Genomic DNA, 21,336 nt, shown 5'->3' on the forward strand with positions numbered 1-21,336 from the left:
AATATAGACAGTTTAGTATTAGGGAGAAGATCAGTTATGGGGAGCCCACAGCCTTAACTAGACTTGTGAATAGTCCTAGTCTTCTGCTTGGTTTTTTGACCACTATGTCTCAATGTTCAGAAAGGATGTCCTTGAACTGGAAAGAGTCCAGAGAAGGGAAACAGCTAATAAGGGACTAGGGAACCTCCGTGTTGAGGAATGACTCAAGGGGATATCGCAATATACAAATATTTAAATGGTGACTGTATCATTGGGAGGAAACTATTTAACTTAAGGTTTCCAAAGAAGACACACAGCCACACAATGATGTTGGATGAGAAGAAGTTCACTGTTAAATGCTGTAAAGGATTCTTTACTGTTAGAGCAGTAAGGATGTGGAAATTGCTTCCACAGTTGGTGATGTCAGTGAGGAATGTAGATAAATTCAAAAAATACACACACATATATAGGTTGAACTGGATGGACCAGTGACTTTATCAAACCTTACAACTATGTAAATAAGAGTACAGGTGCTCTTTAAGGCAAAGGAAGCATGCAAAATGTGAAAAACATAACAACAAGTAGACTTTACAGTGATAGCTCAACATGAATCCTCAATGAAAACTTTTGCACTGTGCAATATTGTTATGTTAGTTATTCATGCACCAACCATGGTAAGCCTTTTTTTCTATTATTTTTTCGAATGCATTGTCCTGTCCATGCAGCGGGTGAAAATTCTGGATTCCTGGGCTTTCAGAAAGGAGATCTGATCATCCTGGACCAGGATACTGGGGAAACTGTCATGAACGCAGGTTGGGCTCATGGATACAATGAACGGAGCAAACAGAAAGGAGATTTCCCCACTGAGATTGTGTATGTGATGCCGACCGTCACTAAGCCTCCCTCTGAGGTTGTGGTACGTTCCTGCCAAGCGAATGGTCTTCCAAATTGTTGTAAATGCTTCATGCAGTGGTCTGAGGTCTTCCTTTTCTCATTTATACATGAGAAGAGGGAAGGAAAGCATTAATCACTGCTTCCATTCATCACGCAAGATGCATGAGAAATAGTTGTGTTGGGTCCTGTTTGCTTCTTCATAGAGACGTCTACCCTCCACCATTGACTGGAGCATTCATATGAATGTTTGCATGTTGCCAATGGTCTAAATATGGCCAAGTTCCAACAATCATCAGATATCTATGACCAGCATTAGACCAGATTGCAGAATTAAGGACACAAGAGAGCAGTAAAGCTGAATTCCAGGCTTAACAAATATTGTGTAAATACAAGAGTCATGTCTGTTCTTACTTGGATCTTGGTATGGTCCTCCAGATTTGTGCAGTAATCAGTGTGAAGCTTTTCTTTTGTGCAGGAGCTTCCTATAATAAAGACTGGTCACTGCTGCTCTCTTGCCTTGTGCATGGTGACTGGTCTTGTCTCCACCCCTTTCTGTAGTTTTCTACAGGCAACTTGTAGTTGGTGCCTGCTGCTCCCTTCCACAGCTCTGCTCTCTGTATAAGTTATATGCAGCACAATGATGTCACCTCTGTCTTTAAAGGCATCATCTGGATTTGCAAAAAGCATTTCTTGCACAAAGTGCATTTATATCTTGGTTATTAAGCAATCAATTTGAATGAAAAGTTTTGTGCCCTGATTCCAGTTTTAAAGGATAGCTATACTTTTAGTACAGTTGCCCTTTAAATGACCCCCCAACAGTCTAATGATTGCCAAAGTATGCTCCTCTGAGATCTCCATTGGGATCTGCACAGCCTGTGCTCCACAAATCTTCCAGCTGGGTTCATTGAATCTCCATTTTTTCCTATGGATAGGGCACCCATCAATGCATAATGGAGGACAGGTAAGCATACCTCCCAACTTTGTGAGATGGGAATGAGGGACACCTATTAGCAAATGTATGCAGGCTTAGGACACACCTACTGCCACACCCCCTTAAAGGAGAATTATACAAAAATAATGATTAGTTAAACCCACAAGTCCTTTTTTTACCACTACTATTCCTTTATATTGGCTTTTTAAATTTAGAAATTGGATGAAAGTTTTAGCACTGGGAAACACTTTTTGAATGATAAATAGTGCATTTTATATACAACTAAATAGATCAGACAAAACGAGGGACACATGAGGAGGAAAGAGGGACAGAGGGACTTTGTTCCAAATCAGGGACAATCCCTTGAAATCAGGGACAGTTTTGAGGTATGGGTAAGTAAAAGACTTGTGGGTTGCTGGTAGGGAAAGGGGGTCACTTGAAGGATAACTGTACTGAAAGTATTATATGTATTGTTGTTATTATAAGTATTTCCTATTATAATGGGAAAAACAGAAAAGTATTCCAGGTTTGGGGCTGCAATAATTATATTTTTCTCGCTGTGGTTTTATCAAGGCATTGGTTACAATGACCCCAGATGAAAAGCAGGATGTTGTGCGGACTGTACAGATGACCACACAGGAGCAGGAGGAGAAGGTTAAGCCATACACACTGGAGGAATTCTCCTATGACTATTTCAGGTTAGCATATTTCTATATTATTGCAGACATATATATTTTATCCTGTGTCCCCAAAAGCCACAAAAATACTGAGATTGGCTGTCACAGCGGTCACATGATCGTAAAGCTCCTGATCGCAAGTATGCATCAGGAGCTTACCGATCCCTGCCTGCTACCATGCTGGGAGTGTGCAGGGAGCGCACTCTCAGCACATTAAGATGTTTTAACAGGGACTCACATATGTGGTCACTCAAAAAAGTGCAGCACTTAGGATAAATTCCACCAATAAATATATAAAAGTTCAATGAATAGCGGTAAATCCTTATGGGGCAGGTATCTCGGTACTCCAAATGCTGGTATAAACAGCCAACCAGTAATTATCAGAAATGCGCACTCACTGGAAGCGCATATTAAAAGCGTCTGTAGTAATGAATGATAGGTGCTGGGCTGTCTCTCCGGTCATCGATCCTAAAAGAATGATGAGATTCTGCCTGGTCCAGAGGTCCTCCTTGGGATGGACTGGTACTCTGCTTTAGAAAGGGCTCCCTTCTCTGGATATGGGATATCACAGGGATCTCCTGCAGATGTGATAGCTCGCATAGGAGCTCAAAAAACAGGTGCCCAATAGTGTAGTATTTCAGAAAGATTTATTGGAGCATAAAAACAAACATAGGGCAGTGTGCATCATATACTATTGATAAAGGATATATTGCAGTACTGACCCCTTTAAAGATGGCCGCCGAGCCTCCTTGTGGCTCCAGCGGCATAAACGTCGCGCTCTGTACAGCTCCTCTTTCCTGAGGCCTTTCGTGCTAAAAGCACATCATCAGAGGGGAGGCTGGCTACATATATGCGAACAGCCATCGCCAAGAGTTTAAATGACTATCTCTTAAACGTACACCGTTTAGGACAGTGGTCCCAAACTGTGGCCCGGGGGCCTAATGTGGCCCTTGGTTTGCCTTTTTCTGGCCCTTGGGACACTATTCCACCAATGAGACGTATTTAATGGGGGGTTATTCCTCCCACTGACACCATCGATGGGGCACTATTTTTCCCATTGATACCAACAATGGGAATTCCTTCCATTCAAACAAATAATGGGGCATTGTTTATGCCCATCAATGCCAGGGCATTTTCTACTCCCACTGGTCACAGTCTGGCCCTCCTAAAGTCTAAAGGACAGTAAACTGGCCCTTTGATTAGAAAGTTTGGAGACCCCTGATTTAGGAGATATTTGCTTGCTTGGCAGCTGGTGATGTCACATGCAGGCAGGAGTGACATCAACGCAATTCGGCTATTCAAGAGGCAGGACCGGGTGAAGGTGGAAGCCTCTGCAGCAGTGGCAGCACACCACTGGAGGGCTTCTTTTCAAGGTAAGTCTTTCATAATGTGCTAGTATGTGATGCATACTAGCACATTATGCCTTTACCTTCTAGTGCAAAAGGTTTTTTTTGTTTAAAATGTTTACTACTGCTTTAAAGCCAAGCTGAACCTTAAATGTAAACCAGTAAAACACATCCCAGATGCGCCAAAATAAAAGGTGTTCAATATCTTAGAAAAAAATATTTTCTTTGTAAAACAGCCACAACCACAAAAGTAAAAAAACCTTTCCCTTGCCATCATGCTGCACAGAAGGTCATTTGCTCACTGTGTAAAAGCAGTGGTCTCATTTAAGTTCCCCTCCCCTATAACTCCTAATTGCAGAGCTCTGGTCTTTTAGTTTTTATTTGCACCTAGCAAGCTCCATGGATGCTCAGGCATCTGTGGAACTGCAAAATTAGGGCAGTGATCCTTTTGCGATTTCCTCACATTGTTTAGAAAGAGCCAAGTTGAGCAAGCATGAATTGTGTGGACCAGAGTTGGTGTCAGGGATCTCGGCAGCACACGGGTATGCGCATGCGCAGAACGCTGATGCGCATTAGCCAGCGAGCACTGGGGCTTGGGCAATCGCAGCGGCTGCGCATGCACACTCGCGATCGCGTGCCTGGCACCAATGAGAGCACAGGGCGCACTATTTAAACCAGCCCTGTGCTCTCTAAATTGCCGTATGGTTTTGTTCCTGTGTTCCTGATTGCTCCTGTATATTTGATTGCTTTGTTGCCGACCCAGCCTGATCCTGATCCTGTTGTCCTCTCCTGCTCTGACCTTTGGCTCGTCCTGACTATTCTCTGCTTGATCCTGATTGTCTGACCTCCTGTTGCTGAACCTGTGACCTGTTTATTATTTTGCCTACTGGTCTGTACTGTCTGCTCCGCTGTTACCAACCCGGCCTGTCTGACTACGTTAATACCTCTTCACATCTGGCTCTTACCTGCTACCCGCCATTGGCGGCTACCTCTACCACAGCTGGTTGTACTCGGGGGTCGCGACCTGGTCTCAGGCTGCTTCAAGTCCATCCCCACCATCAGGGGCTCTGGTGAACCAGCAGACTGAGGCTTAGACTCCGCGCCCTGAGGAATTCCGGCCTGTGGGTCGCTAGAGGCTACTGCCAGTCGGCTCCTGACAGTTGGTATCAGATGATCAGATCAGATGAACCAGTTTTTTCCAATTTGCTCTCTCTGGGATAAGTGGGTTTGGCAGCTGATGCTCTTCTTTTCCCCTCTTCTTTTGCACAGACTGAGCTGGATATAATTATGTTTATGGCAGTGTTGGATGTGTCAGAGAACAGTCAGACTGTTCCTGGACACTGGAGCAGTCTCTTGTCTATGGGCCTTCTCTGAGTGGAGTACTCTATCCCTGAACCAGAACAATGGAAGAGATATTTCTGAAAAATGATGCTCCAAGCATCTTACCCATTAGATACTAAAACTTACCTTTTATATTGACTTTTAAAATTATGATTTTGCAGCAAGGCACTTCCCCTGAGAGCTTTAACACCTAACCAAGTCACAATGTGACGAAACATGTTTTGGTGCATTTGGTGGAGCACTTTAATGATTTTACATTTGCGATGGGAGTTGTGCAATATTTGAAGACAGACAGACGTTACAGAAAGAAGAAAGCAATTGTACTATTGAAGAAAGAGGAGTAAAGGAAGGATTAGCTAATATACATTGCTCAAAAAAAATGAAAGGAACACTTTGAAAACACATCAGATCTCAATGGGGGAAAATATCATGCTGGATATCTATACTGATATGGACTGGGTAAGGTGTTAGGAACGTAAGGATGCCCCATTGTTTGATGGAAATGATAATTATCAACCTACAAATACCGGTCTTGCTGATGGGTTAAGGACCTTCTACGGCCTTGCCCAGCTCTCCTAGAGTAACTGCCTGTCTCTTGGAATCTCCTCCATGCTCTTGAGACTGTGCTGGGAGACACAGCAAACCTTCTGGCAATGGCATGTATTGATGTGCCATCCTGGAGGAGTTGGACTGCCTGTGCAACCTCTGTAGGGTCCAGATCTGGCCTCATGCAACCAGTAGTGACACTGACCCTAGCCAAATGCAAAATTAGTAAAAAACAGAAAAGATGAGTAGGGAACAAAATGTCAATGGCCTTCATCTGTAAAACCATTGCTGTTTTGGGGGTTGTCCCATTGTTGCCCATCTAGTGCACCTATTGTTAATTTCATTAACACCAAAGCATCTGAAACTGATTGACAACCTGCTCTGCTACTTCACTGACCATATCAATATCCCAGCAGTTTAATTTACTTGATGCTATATTCTGATTATAAAGTGTTTCTTTAACTTTTTTGAGCAGTGTATATTTGAATATTTTTGTACCTTTCATCAAATAGAGAGGAAAAGAGGTATTGCCAATCCCGTAGGTTCATATGTTCCTAGTGTTTCCTGTAGGAAACACTATTGTAGGGATTCAGTAAAGCTCTTGCAACACTCTTCACTTTTAAATAGCCTGCATCAGACTCAAAAATCCCTCCCACCAATTTAGGGAGCTTTAGGAATGTGTGTGGCAGATTCAGGTAGTTTTTAAAAGTGACACTTTTACAAAGTGCCGCAATGGCTGCATTAAATTCAAAATGATACCTCCAGCTCTTAGACATCGATACTGAAGGTGATTAGGAACAAGTCTGAATTGGCATATAGAGACAGGCAGAGTACCTGTCTCTGTATACCGTTGTGTAGCAGAGAAACATGTTTGCTGCTGCTACCCCCTCTCCACCTTTCAGTGTTGGCTTTACAGCTGACAAGCTCCTAGCAAGCAGTGACACTGACAATGAGGAAAGCCTAATTGCGAAATGAGACACTAGTCTCCATTAGGTTTGCTCTCTCCTTGTGATTGACAGCAGGCAGTAGATGGATTCTATAGCCAATGGCAATCTATTGGCTAAGGAATCCATCTACTGTCTGCTGTCAGGAGAGCAGACCTGATGGGGAACTAGTGTCTCTGAAACCATGTTGGGCTCCTCTGACCCAGCTACAAAACTCCACAGCCACTGCACTGGGTGATCAAGTGCCTTCAGTGCACCTCTGCACATGCTGCTTGACCCACATTCATCATTTAGAACAGGTACATGAATCTGTCACCCACACCAACATTTGTTCTGCAGAAGCACAATGGAATTCTAAAGAGTGCCATAGACACTTTTTATGAATTCCCCAGTGTATGTGTTGTGAGGTGCAAATGTGTGGGTGAATTAAAATGGTTCTAAAGGTAGAAGATATTTTACCTTAATGCATTCAAGTGGCTAGCTAGGGGGGCACTCGGCAAGGGAAGGAATTGGGAGCATCGTCGGGGGACCTGAGAAGAGGAGGAGCAGGGCTGCTCTGTGCAAAATCATTGCACAGAGCAGGTACCGTATTTTCCGGCGTATAAGACGACTCGGCGTATAAGACGACCCCCTACTTTTCCTGTTAAAATATAGGGTTTGAGCTATACTCACCGTATAGGACTACCCCTCTTCCAAGGCACACCAAATAAAAATGAAAAAACATCAGATTTGATTTCAATATGGTATGCAATTTCAGTATGGTATTCCAATGATGGGGTGCTATTCCTCCCACTGACACCAATGATGAGGCACTACTCCTCCCACTGACACCAATGATGAGGCACTATTTCATCCACTGACACCAATGATGGGTCACTATTCCTCCCACTGATACCAATGATGGGACACTATTCCTCCCACTGACACCAATGATGGTGCCCCATCATTAGTGTCAGTGTGTGAGGAATAGTGCCCCATCATTAGTCAGTGGGAAGAATCGTGCCCCATCATTGGTGTCAGTGGGAGAAATTGTGCCCCATCATTGGTGTCAGTGGGAGGAATAGTGTCCCATCATTAGTGTCAGTGGGAGGAATAGTGTCCCATCATTGGTGTCAGTGGGAGGAATAGTGCTCCATCATTGGTGTCAGTGGGAGGAATAGCACCCCATCATTGGTATCAGTGGGGGGAATAGCACCCCATCATTGGTGTCAGTGGGAGGAATAGCGCCCCATCATTGGTGTCAGTGGGAGGAATAGCGCCCCATCATTGGTATCAGTGGCAGGAATTGCGCCCCATCATTGGTGTCAGTGGGAGGAATAGCGCCCCATCATTGGTATCAGTGGCAGGAATTGCGCCCCATCATTGGTGTCAGTGGGAGGAATTGCGCCCCATCATTGGTGTCAGTGGGAGGAATTGCACCCCATCATTGGTGTCAGTGGGGAGAATAGTGCCCCATCATTGGTGTCAGTGGGGAGAATAGTGCCCCATCATTGGTGTCAGTGGGGAGGAGAAATAGTGCCCCATCGTTGGTGTCAGTGGGAGGAATAGTGCCCCATCATTGGTATCAGTGGGAGGAATAGTGCCCCATCATTGGTGTCAGTGGGAGGAATAGTGTCCCATCATTGGTGTCAGTGGGGCGGAGGAATAGTGCCCCATCATTGGTATCAGTGGGAGGAATAGTGCCCCATCATTGGTATCAGTGGGGCGGAGGAATAGTGCCCCATCATTGGTATCAGTGGGAGGAATAGTGCCCCATCATTGGTATCAGGGGGAGGAATAGTGCCCCATCATTGGTATCAGTGGGAGGAATAGTGCCCCATCGTTGGTATCAGTGGGGAGGAGGAATAGTGCCCCATCATTGGTATCAGTGGGGAGAACAGTGCCCCATCGTTAGTGTCAGTGGGGGAGAGGAGCGGCTGCTTCTTCTTCCAGTTCGGCCGCTCGATTTTCGCGGGGCCGCTCGGCTCCGCCTCCTCGCCGGTGATTGGTCGCCTGTGTGCCTTTCCAGTGCTGGCGCCCAATCACCGGTGAGGAGGCAGAGCCGAGCAGCCGCGTGACCATCGAGCGGCCAAACTGAAAGGAGGAGCAGCCGCGCTGCCTGGACCGGATCGTCGTGGGACCGGAGCCAGGTAAGGTACAGCAGCCCCTCTGCCCACCCCTGTACTTAGTGTCCGTTGGAGGAGGAGGGGGGCGGCGCGGCGCAGCGCCGCCCCTCGAAAAAGTGCCACCCTGACACCTGCCGCCGGCTCGCACCGGCGTATAAGACGACCCCCGACTTTTCAGAAGATTTTCAGGAGTTGAAAAGTCGTCTTATACGCCGGAAAATACGGTAAGTATAACATGTTTGTTATTTTAAAGAAAAAATAATAGGTTTAGAATCACTTTAAAGTAAAAGCAAATTGGTCCTATTGTGAAGATATACTGAGCCAGAACAAGCCTACAGCCTGGATGTCACAAGTTTTGGAACTAAGGTGAAATCTCCCAAATGGGGGTGACAGACAACATTGAAAATATGGCACACATATCTAAAACTGAAAAAAAACAAAACTTTGGCTGACATTGGGTTTCCATGCATTAGCAGGACAGGAAAGAAGTCAACTCACAGGGAGAACAAACTTCATGCAGATAATGTCACTTGAACCCAAAATTACTAAACACTTTGTACCAAGCTGAGGGCCGGATTTATACTTTGTGTAATGGCAATGCAGGTGGAGTGAAACTGTTCTGGGTGGGCCAACGACAATGAATACAATTAAAATAAAAATATAGAAGTCGGGAGCACAGGCAGCAACATTTTTTAGTATGTTGGCTGGCTAGGTGACTCTTTTTTTTTATAGACTAGAGTAAAGCTTGGCATACACTGGGTAGAATTGCATTTGAAATTTTTCATTTTAGGAATGTTTGTTTGATATTCTAATCATAACTCAAATCAATGTTCATTTTTAATCACAGTGACAAGAAAATTCGAAGTATCAGGATGGAAACTTTTTTTCTAATGAATTTCTAACAGTGTTTATGGTTTTGTTCAGGAAAGTCTATTCACTACAAAATTGAATGTTAAAAGCTAACTAAATTTTGAACTGCTTTCAAGCAACACTCATCAATCCATTGAATGTAATGGGAATTTTCGTATGAATGTTCATACATGATTTCTTAAAATGTAACAGTGTATAGCCAGCATAAGACGTATGGAAGAGGAAAACGTCACATTCAGATACCTTTTAGCCTGCAAACATTCTGTGCATCTAATAACTTTCCCTTTCTGTAATTAGGCCGCCTCCAAAACATACACTGAGCCGCGTCATGATCACTAAAAACCGAGGGAAGGACAAGCTGTGGTGCTACACTCGAGAGCCAATCAAACAAGGCCTTCTAAGGAAAGTGCTAATGAGTGATGAGCTGTCGCAGGAGGCATGCATGTCATTTATCGATATCCTTTCATGGAAAGCTGGTTACTATATTTTATTGGGTTGGACCTGCACATGACATATGTCTTAGTCCAGTTTTTATGCTATAAAAATGTTTCCATCTACAATGTCAGAGGGAATAAAACATATAATTAGTAATGCAGCAGTATAGCCTCATACTGCCACATTTTAGAAATAATGAGATCTTAAAGTTAGCTTGTAATTTGCCCATTCAAACATTAGGTTGACTGACCTGTTTCCCTTCTCCTCCTCCTGTTTATACTCACCTTGAGTTCAGCTACTGATCCTAGACACTCAGAACTAAAATATGTGGCCAGATGGTCCCTTTTGGCTCTGTTCACACTAGTGCAATTTCAGTTGCAACTTGAGTCACACGACAATGGAAATCACATTGTTTTACATGGTGCCCATTGAAATCAATGGAACACAGCACGGACTGATTTTTTTAAAGGTTCCTGTACTACTTTAGTGTGATTCCAGCATGATTTTAGCACCATAGAATATGCAAACCACTTCAAAGTAGCATCCAAGTTGCATTGAGCAGCAAAATAGTAACATCCCCAAATGATACTCTAAACCTGTTGGAACTAGCATTCAAAGGCAACAGCGCCTTAAATGATCTCCCATAACAGACGTACAGCTGTAAGGCTCAAGACACAAGAAGTGCCCGGCAGAATTTAACCAAAAATTATTTTTCAGAGTCCAGTTTAAGGCCACCATCTTGTTACTTGTTAATACCAGAAGGTTTGGTTGTATGAAAGATTGGCATGATAAGCATTAATGTTCTAGGTCTAGGAAGATGCAGGTAGGGAGTTGCTAATGTAGGGAACTGTTATTTTATACACTAGTTGTGGTTTGTCTACATTCATATACAGCCACTACCATAGAGGTCCCATTACAGACAAGTCCCTAGGTGTGCTTCCTGCCCCTACAAGGAGGTCAAGAAACCCCAGGATGTTATATAGTTATTTTCCAGGAAGTATCAGGCAGAGGGTGCCAGCCTGCCATGTGCTATGTATCTGGGGAGAACTGTATGGTGATTCTGTGAGTAATGATCCAGATTAACAAGGCTGCTATCTATCTAGTTGTTACTGAAGCAGATTAGGTCTGCCTCTGTTATATTTCAACTTCTGTATAGGAACCCTAATATCTCTGTAAGAGAGAGATTTGTGGTTCATTATCATTATTCTATTTACACACTGCGAATCCTTATAGTTGTCTATCAGTGTTTTCAGCTGCATAAGACTGTCAGGTGAACTTTCTGTTAATTGCAGTGTATCTTCGCAGCCTCTTTTCTTAAAGCCATAGCACCCTTATTGGTCTGGATCTCCCTTTAGCTAGAATTAGCATAGGGAGCGTTGGATAGATTAGGCTAGAGGTAGGTTAGGCATCTGACGGCCACTTAGACAGATAGAGGCCCGGTTGCGGTGACAGCCCAGTTTAAGGATAGGGACTAAGAGTAAGGAGAGATAGGGAATTTTATCCTTTTAGGTGATGCATCGCTGATCGTCAGACAAGCCGTGCAATCATCCGCATAGAACGGGTTACTTGGACGCCATTGCAGCATCTGAAGTGGAAGCGTGCATCTTATTGACTCTCACCTCTCCAGGGGCCCCTGCAACCGGACTGCGCTATAACTCATGGTTGGAGGTATTCTGTATACTACATGCACATATACCCGGGTATAATTGCAACCTCCCAATTTATGGTAAATTGTAATACCTGAATGTTAGTCTTATGCATCCTGTTTTATGTGGCTGCTTTATATAAACTTTGTATTAATCTCATACAGGTGTGGTGACATATTTTCATGTTAGAAATATAAGCTGGGTGCATTAATACTACTATGTATAGTTACTTTAAGTTGTCTACCTGTTACATTCTTAGAAAGGGGTGAGTCTCCTCAATTGCAGGATCCCTATTCTAGGTGGAGGCACTGCCATTTGTATTATCACAACCCCCTCTTCCATATAGCGAAGGCTCAGGATTGCCTACTCATATACAGGTTAGCGCCATAGCCTGTTTGGTGTGGGCCATGTCACATAACCCCCCCCAAAACAGGGCTACACTAACATTAGACTGTAAGAACACACAGGAATTACTAATGGTAATGTCTTAACACAAGCATGGTGAAAAATTTGTTCCTTACATTCCTTGACTGGCATTTTGCACCTATATTAAAGTATATGGGAGATTACCCATCCAAGCGTATGCGAATGGTCAACGAGCTGACAGATCAGATCTTTGAAGGTGCCTTAAAAGCAGAACCCCTGAAAGATGAGATCTACTGTCAGATCCTAAAGCAGCTCAGTGAAAACCACATCAAGTAAGTTAACAGATATAGGGATAATGTAATTCCCAGAGCTCAAGTTAAAGAGAATCTGTTTTACGAAAAATACATGGATCTACCATTGCTGAGCATGGTTTAAGAATGCTAGTAGCTTGTCTGTCATGTAAAGCCTGGGTCTCCACTACTTTTTGAGGTCTCTGGAATAAGTAATAAGCTGGTGTCTGAGAAATAATCCAAAAAATCAGCACGACAACCAGGTAACTCATTTTCATCGTGAGAGTCCACCAGTGGCTGTTTAGATATTTCTTTCCTGAGTGGTCATCCATAGGAAAGATCTTTAACCAGAATGTACATTCCTTATTTATTGCAAAAATATTATTAAAATGAACTTGTGAGTCACTGGAGTCAAAGATCAGTATATTAGATCGCTGGAATTTTTTCTCACCCTCATAAGATGTGAGCTACATAAAAATAATAAGTAATTAACCGCGCTTTAATATTACCATTAATTAATAAATACTGTGTCAATATCAACTTAACAACTGCATTACCTGAATTAATCTAATTATATTACCACAGTGTTTAGTAAAACATAAAAAATTCAAAGTGTGTGATTAAATCCAATAATAATTTTTCAATATAAATATCTCATTAAAAATATATAAATAAATTCATAAGGTGTACTGTGTAAATGTGTAAAACAAAAATAATTATAAATATCTCATTAAAAATAAATTCATAAAGTTCAATGTGCAAATAGTACAAAGCAAAAAATAAATTATATATATATATATATATATATATATATATATATATATATATGTGTGTGAAAATAAAATGTTAAAAATTATATAAATACATAAAGTTCAGCAACAAAAATTTGCAAAAAGGAAAAAATGTGCAAAAAAAAAGTTTTTAGAAGATGCCGATATTATACTCTCCTTTCAAGCCGCTTATGGTGATATGGATGGAGACCTACGGATCGTCCTGTGAGCCTATGTAGACATAAGGATTCCTCCCTGCTAGAGCCTCTCCTCACTCCAATGCTCAATATATCCTCATATGACCCATAGAAGAAAGAAAATGAGAAATATGGTGCCTTATCCAAGGTATATATGAACTCTCTTTAATGTGCTCCCATATTGCACTCACATTATTCCAACAATAAGCACGCATATAATGAAATTTGAGCCACAGGATGCGGTAATGATCAGCCTCGCAGGAGTGTTGACACACTCCGTCAGTACTCGCCGTAATGATGTACATCCCCCAGACGAAGCTACGTTTTTCCCTGTGGCGCAACGCGTTGGGGAGGGGCAGTGACGTCACCACGTATCGGATCATCATTACGGCGAGTACTGACGGAGTGTGTCAACACTCCTGCGAGGCTGATCATTACCGCATCCTGTGGCTCAAATTTCATTATATGCGTGCTTATTGTTGGAATAATGTGACCAAGAAAAGGATTAGAAGAAATTTGGCCTATATTGGGGGAAAAAGCCTCCAAGTTCCTTGGTCTACACTAATTAAAAAGGCTACAAGGACCTTTGTCTTACACTAGACAAAAGGTTGCAAGAACCTTGGCCTGCACTATCTAAAAGGCTACATGAATGTTGGTTTCCACTAGAGAAGCTGCAAGAACCTTGGCCTATACTAGGAAAGAAGCTGCAAAGACTTTGACCTACAAGAACCTTGGCCTACACTAGGAAGAAGGTAACAAACCTTGTCCTACATCAAGAAAAAAGTTAGAAGAACTTTTGCTTATATTAGGAAAGAAATCCTCCAAGAGCCTTGGCCTACACTAATTAAAAAGGCTACAAGGACCTTTGCCTACACTAAAAAAAAAGATTGTAAGAACCTTGGCCTGCACTAGCAAAAAACTACAAGAACCTTGGTCCATGCTGGGGCAGCAGCAAATTTTCCACATGTGTATAGTAGACACAAATTATTAGCTGCTTTTATATTTGTACATCTTTAAAATTCATATAGTCAGATGTCAAACCAAATAAGGTGGTAACTTTAAGTCTCTATCATAACGGTTGCCTGGGTCTATTGATTTATAAGGGAAATTAAATGTGTAATGGTAAAGCCAGTAGTAGTGAGTCTCATTCAACTGGACTTGTTCTGTAACGTTGAAGATGTTTCACTAATGATCTGATTGACCTCTGCTGATCAAAACTTCTATAAAAAGGATGAAAATGGTTTAACAAAATAAAATGAGCTGGAAAATATAGAAAACCTCTATAAAACACCTTATAAAAACATTTTCTTTTCACTGTGCTGATTGTATTACTGCTGAATAACCCTACAGCTATCTATATGCTATGAGTAATTTTTAAGCAGTGCTAAGAGTCTCCTATTTTTGCTTGTCTTCCAGGTACAGCGAGGAGAAGGGATGGGAGCTGCTATGGTTAGCCACTGGGCTCTTCCCACCCAGCAATATTCTTCTCCCCCATGTGCAGAGGTTCATTCAATCCCACAAGCAGCATGTCCTGGCTGCCGACTGCATGCACAGGCTTCAGAGAGCTATCCGGTATGAAAATATTGCATAACACCAGCACCAGAGAATGACAGTGTCAGGAGTAGGAGCTACAAACTGTACTTGCTCTTCAAGAGAAATGTAGAGGTTAGGTACACTCTGCTAGAGGATGTACTGTATGTAGACTCAGATACGGGTTATGCTTGTTATTGGGTGCCTTGGGTCTGGAGGATGTATATAGACTCCGGTACGGATTATGTTTTTTATTTAGTACCTTGGGTATGAAAGTGTCTTTGCTGTCCTTACCAATCAGATTCCACTTTTCATTTTAGAAATTATGTAGGCTCTGTGTATCTGACAGAACTATTGGAACTATGCTGTATATTCTGTTTTCATTTTCTTCCTCAGCAAGTAGCTACCAAATGTTTTTTTTCCCCTATCAAATTTTTATTTTTAAACTTCACATCCCTTCACCCCATTTCTTTCTACAAAACAAAATCTCTGCCATATAGCTGGTCACATGATACTGTAGTATGATATTTCTGGGATATATGGTGAAAAATTAGTTTGCTTTCACTAATAACATTCAAGTATGGTATTTTGTATAGCCCACAGTACAAATAGGATCTGAGTCATATATCCAAATCCAAAACCCTCCACAAATTCCTGAGGTTGCATATGAAATTGTTGGTAGGCTCCCTACTTAGTGGTGATTGAGGTGGTATGCCTATGTCAATGGTAGTATGGAGACCAATGGTACCTATGTCAATGGTAGAGAAGACCAAATGAGACACAGCCATGCAGTTTCACCATAATTGGAATGCTGTCCAACCATTCATGGAAGGTAGGAGGGCTAGGACTGACCCTCTTGGCTATTTGTTTTCTGGCCACAATAGACTTGAATTTGATATACACTCAGTGGCCACTTTATTAGGTGCACCTGTTCAATTGCTTGGTAACACAAATTGCTAATCAGCCAGTTGCAACAACTCAATGCATTTAGGCATGTACACATGGTGAAGATGACTTGCTGAAGTTCAAAATGAGCATCAGAATTGGGAAACAATTGGATTTAAGTGACTTTGAACATGGCATGGTTGTTGGTGGCAGACAGGCTGGTCTAAGTAATTAAAAAACTGCTGATATACTGGGATTCTTACACACAACCATCTCTAGGGTTTATAGAGAATGGTCTGAAAAAGAGAAAATATCCAGTGAGCAGCAGTTGTGTAGATGAAAATGCCTTGTTGATGTCAGAGAAGAATAGGCAGACTGGTTTGAGATGAAAGAAAGACAACAATAACCCATGTCAATATGGATCAAAATCTCTGAGGAATGTTTTCAAAACCTTGTTGAATCTATGCCACGAAGAATTAAGGCAGTTCTGAAGGCAAAAGGGGGTCCAACCCAGTACTAGCAAGGTGTACCTAATAAAGTGGCCAGTGAGTGTATATAAAGTGTATATTTAGCTATCTGGATTTTGGAGATACCTGAATGTGATGTAATACAAGAGTTTTAAAGGGTATTTAACATCTCTTCAAGGAGAGAGGAAGATGATATACAGTAGATGTATCCCTCCTCTGTGAGTCAATCTGCATGTAATTGATTTCCTGCTGTTGAGGTCTACAATGCATCTGTGATTTCAGCTTTTCGTGTTGGTTGGTCACCACCTTCTGCCTGTAGGTGGTAATTCTAAAACATTTGTATGTGAGAGAAAAAAATGTAGGTGTATATATATATATATATATATATATACACATTGGAACTGTAAGCACACAATGGGATCCTTCAGGTGGAGAGTGAGGGAAAGTTCCGTTAAATATGTCACATTTACCAGCCCCTTCCTTTCCTGAATGAACAAATGCACATGAGTGATCAGTACTGATCACTCACTGTGTTCATTCATAACTGAAACATAGTGAACTGTGCTTTTTTTGGGGGGGGGAGGGGGGACTGTCAGGTTGGCTGTATGGAGCCCCGTGGTTTCTAACAGCAGCTCAAGCACATACCCAAAATAAAGTGCAGCCAGTGAGTTGAAACCTCCCAATCCCCAGCACCAAGTCCTATTTTGTGGAAATGTTAGTCCAAACTACCTTTCGGAACTAGAAGCTGAGAGCAGCTCGGGGCGCCTAGTTCTCTGATTGACGATCAGTAACCAGTCTGGTTCCCGGTCACATGGCTACTATGATAGTAAATCATGGCAATCACTAATATTTGTTTAAAAAAATAAACTGCCCATTGAGCCGTCATTGTGCCTTTCACAGAGTAGCACATTGACAGCTAATATGAAAAAAGTATTTAGAGATAGAGTTACTGTCGAGCTAACCAGTGTACATTGGTGCTGCTGAACCTGGTCTGGGCATATAAGCATCACTGACCACTAGTCAGTCAGTGGCTGTTCCTAATTTTTTTTTCTTGGTTCATATAGCAAACCCTGCTATATCTATAGATTATCTTCATTGTGCCCCGGGATACCCTAAATCTGGAGTGTTCTACTATGCAGACAACAACTGCAAATTTCATGCTTGTTCTGTGGCCCACCTCCTCCCACGTCCATTTTTATCTGTTGGCCAATAGGAAGACACAGGCATGGGAAAAGGCAAGCCAAGAAACTATCATGGAATCCTTGGAAATTCCAAGGAGCTAAAAAGATATTATCATTATTTGGAAGTGCCTCCTCTGTGCATTGGGGACCAGTTAAGAAAATAAGATGAGCCCACAGGTTTTTCAAAAGTCATAGCCCTTGGTATACATACTTGTTCCAGGACAATAGCACTAAAGCCAGGATTTCTTGATGAAGCCAACAATGGCAGTATACACATTTACATTCAGGTTTCCTTTAAATTGTTCATGGTTTGGTTAGTTTTCCATGTCAATGTTTTTTAGTATAAATGATATAGTAGTAGCAAGATGATTCTCATACAACTCAGTAACTCTTTTTCCTTGGTGTAGGAATGGCTCGAGGAAGTACCCGCCGCATCTGGTAGAGGTTGAAGCAATTCAGCACAAAACCACCCAGATTTTCCACAAAGTGTATTTCCCTGATGACACAGATGAGGTGAGAGATTATTATTATTATTATTATACAGTATTTATAAAGCGCCAATGGTTCGCTCAGCGCTGTACATTACAAATAAAGAAGATAAGATGTAGGACATTGAGTTAGTATACGGGCAGATGCCCAGGGGAGATGTAGACTTGGTGGCAGTGCTGCGACAAGTTCATCTAGCGCCCAGGGCAAGGATGTGGAACTGCACCCCCCTCCATCACTGATAATGCATGCTGTAGAATCGGTTTACTGCCCTATGTCCAATTCTCTGTCCCCTTGTGCCCAGGGCAGCTCCCCCTCCTGTGCCCCCCCCCCCCCCTTTTCACGGCCCTGCTTGGTGGGAAGGGACATTTGTCCCCCGGGCCAGTACTAAAAATATGATTATCTGGTGGCCCTCATTGAAGATAATGCCCCACTCAAACAGTGATCAGTCCGGGACCTCCAGTCAGTAACAGCTCCTGGCCATTGCAAAGATGTCTACTCCTGCCTGATGGACAGATATATTCCAGCATCAGCTTCCCATGTGGCTCTGAGATATTATGTGATGGAATTCTGATATCTGGAAGAAAATCAGTGCTGGAAGAATCCAAATTTGTAAAATGTGTTGTGCTCAATGGTTAAAACTGATCTCTGGAGGGGGGGGGATTAACTTTTGCAGTGGGGCCCTCGTGAACTGCAAGGGTTTAATGTTAATTTTATTTAGCAGCAACATAAAAAGCATATACAGTATGCCTACTTTATTCTTCGCTCCTGGAGCCCTCCTCCAAACTGCATGGCCAGTTCTACCAAACTGCTTCTCTTTGCCACTCTGTTGGTCACAGTTACTCTGACAATGCAGGACCAGCAGACCTGCATTGTAAGTGAGGTTACAAAGGGTCATCCAGAGCAATTGGAGGGAGGGGAAAAGCTTTGGAATCAGATATGGCATAATTGAAGCTGACTGATCAGGATTATTTTTTATGGTGTCATGGTATTTTATTTAAACAAGTCCCTATCATTTTCACAAAGTGGATTTCATCTTGTTTAGCTTCACTATTTACACATTTCATTCTTTAAAGCACCCCTTTTTTTCAGTATATACACATAGCTCCCAACTGTCCCTGATTTTGAGGGACTATCCCTCATTTGGAATAAAGTCCTTCTGTTCCTCTTTCCTCCTCGGTCCCTTGTCTAATATTTTGGCCTGCTGTATATACCCGTATTAAAAACGCACTATTTATCTATCAAAAAGTGTTTTCCAGTGTTAAGCCTTTCATCCAATTTCTGAATTTTTGCATTTGTACATTTCAAAAGCCAATAAAAAAGGATAGTGTGGTAAAAAAAAAAGCCCTTGTGGGTTTCACCAATCATTTTTTGCGTATAAATTCTCCATGTTAGGGGGCTTGGCAGGGCTGTGTGTCCTATGAATATGTACTTTTGCTTATAGGTGTCCCTTATTCCCATCTCAGAAAGTTGGGAGGTATGTGCACATGAAAAGTTTTGTCATAATATACCATCCACCAACGTGCATGGAAAGGGGCCACACTACCTGTCAGGAATGGACTTGCCAATAGTGGTGGGACTCACCTGCCTTGTGGGCTGCAGTACCAGGGCTGACCAGCGGGTGCTCTCAACAACCAGAGGTTCACTTCGGCAATTAGCCATCACCTGGGGCTGATTGCAGGTGGTGTATTTAAGGGATGGCCAGACCTGCAGTCTGTGCCTTGGTCTGTGTTTTTCCATGGGCCCCTGTATCTTGTAACCTGCATTACTGTTTCTGCCTGACTTGTTGCCGACCCTGCCTGATCCTGACCTCTGCTGACTTCTCCTGTTTGATCCCTGGCTTGTGACCCTGACCATTCTCTGCCTGACCCCCTGTACCTACCTGTCCATTAGTTGCTGTACCCAGCTCGTGACCTGACTACTCTCCGCCTGATCGTCCTGTACCTACCTGCCCGGTAGTTATCGACCCGGCCTGCCTGACTACGTTGTGCTCTATATGTGTATGTACCTGTGTATCTATATCAGTTTAGGTTTGGGTTTGTTTCACCTTGTTGTATGTATTTGTGTTAGCTTGGGGTTTGGTGCACTGCGTTTATGTTTGTATTGTTAGTCTTAATAAATTATATTATTTACCATATCTGAAGCCTACGTTTCCCTGTGTCAGTCCACACACTTCTGGTCACACCCGCATCCCTGACACTACCTCTACTTACATCTTCATTAAACTTTATTGCTCCTTGTGCAGCAACCTCCTACCAAACACAGTGACCTCTCCTCCCCTGATATGTATCACCCTAAGTGGTGTGAATGCGCCCTTAATTGGCCTTGGAACTAGGGGCGGACTGACAACTCATGGGGCCCCCGGGCAATAGGGGATCATGGGGCCCCTGTGTCCTCGCCCAAACTCAAAAAAGCCTATGAAAAAGGTATGAAAAAGATGAGTTTGGGCAAGGACACAGGGGCCCCATGATACCCTATTGCCTGGGGGCCCCATGAGTTGTCAGTCTGCCCCTGATCCCAAGGTTTAATTTATATAGGCCATGTTCCTTAAGAACCCATCTTTCACTGTAGCCACTCATAATTATGGCAGCAGACATTGTGCGGTTCACTTTCTTTAGTCTACAGGAAACCAACCCTCCCTTAAAAGGACCAGTTGGTTGTGTTTGCCTCCCAGGCTAAAAGTTCCCAATCCTCTCCTGGAAGGGATTTTGAGAGCTCTGCCTATCCTTAGCCAAACTGCAAGCTTATGGGACCTGCCACATTCATTTTCCCATTTTATCTGGCAGATTTGGTTTTGGTTGTGAAAGCTTTGTTCTGTTTTCATCATCGAAAAGGGAGCAGTCCATCACTGACTACAAAAAGATTATCCAGTATTCTATTTTTTTTTTTCATTATCAAAATTGTTCATTATCAAACTAATGTGAGCGAGAATTTTAATGCTTTAATTGACTTTAGTGATCTGTCTGAATTGTCTAAATGTTCCTTTTTTTATCACCAAATCAGTGTTTTTTTTCTCTAACTATTCCTGCTTTAAGCAACAGGCAGCCGAAGTCACACAACACTACATCATCCTGTATTCAACAACAGATCATGAGTGCATTTTACCTCTACACAAATATAGGTACAAATAGTAGAAAAATGTCAAAATGATAGTGTGACGGGCTGCCTGGCATTCCGCTTGAGTGCCTCAGTCAGAGAACTGCTTCCACACCACTGGGACACAGGACCAAGGTATCATAGCTGGGCATTGCACCCAAGGACTAGACGACACTAGCTTAGGTGCAACTGGAACTGTTTATTGAACAGAAATACAGGTTTTTCAGAAATAAGGGCAGGCCCCACATGAACAGTAAAACAAACATTACACATTTGGATAAACATACCACACTGCTTAGTTAACAAGGTTAAGTTGACACAAGAGTAATACCATCATGTAGGAACCTCCAGGAG

The 21,336-nt window shown here is 42.6% G+C and overlaps 1 protein-coding gene across 1 annotated transcript in view; it reads left to right on the top strand.

The window, feature by feature from the left end:
- Positions 1–21,336, top strand: part of MYO7A (myosin VIIA) — a 305,599-nt gene that overhangs the window by 253,150 nt on the left and 31,113 nt on the right. The window contains exons 35-40 of the mRNA XM_089676754.1: positions 705–895; positions 2,378–2,502; positions 9,931–10,088; positions 12,259–12,412; positions 14,754–14,909; positions 17,808–17,913. Coding sequence (XP_089532880.1) covers positions 705–895; positions 2,378–2,502; positions 9,931–10,088; positions 12,259–12,412; positions 14,754–14,909; positions 17,808–17,913 — 890 coding nt within the window. The remainder of the gene's footprint in view (positions 1–704; positions 896–2,377; positions 2,503–9,930; positions 10,089–12,258; positions 12,413–14,753; positions 14,910–17,807; positions 17,914–21,336) is intronic.

The sequence above is a fragment of the Staurois parvus genome, unplaced genomic scaffold (assembly GCF_062004578.1).
Source record: "Staurois parvus isolate SC_StPar_1 unplaced genomic scaffold, SC_StPar_1.0 ptg000173l, whole genome shotgun sequence".
Lineage (NCBI taxonomy): Eukaryota > Metazoa > Chordata > Amphibia > Anura > Ranidae > Staurois > Staurois parvus.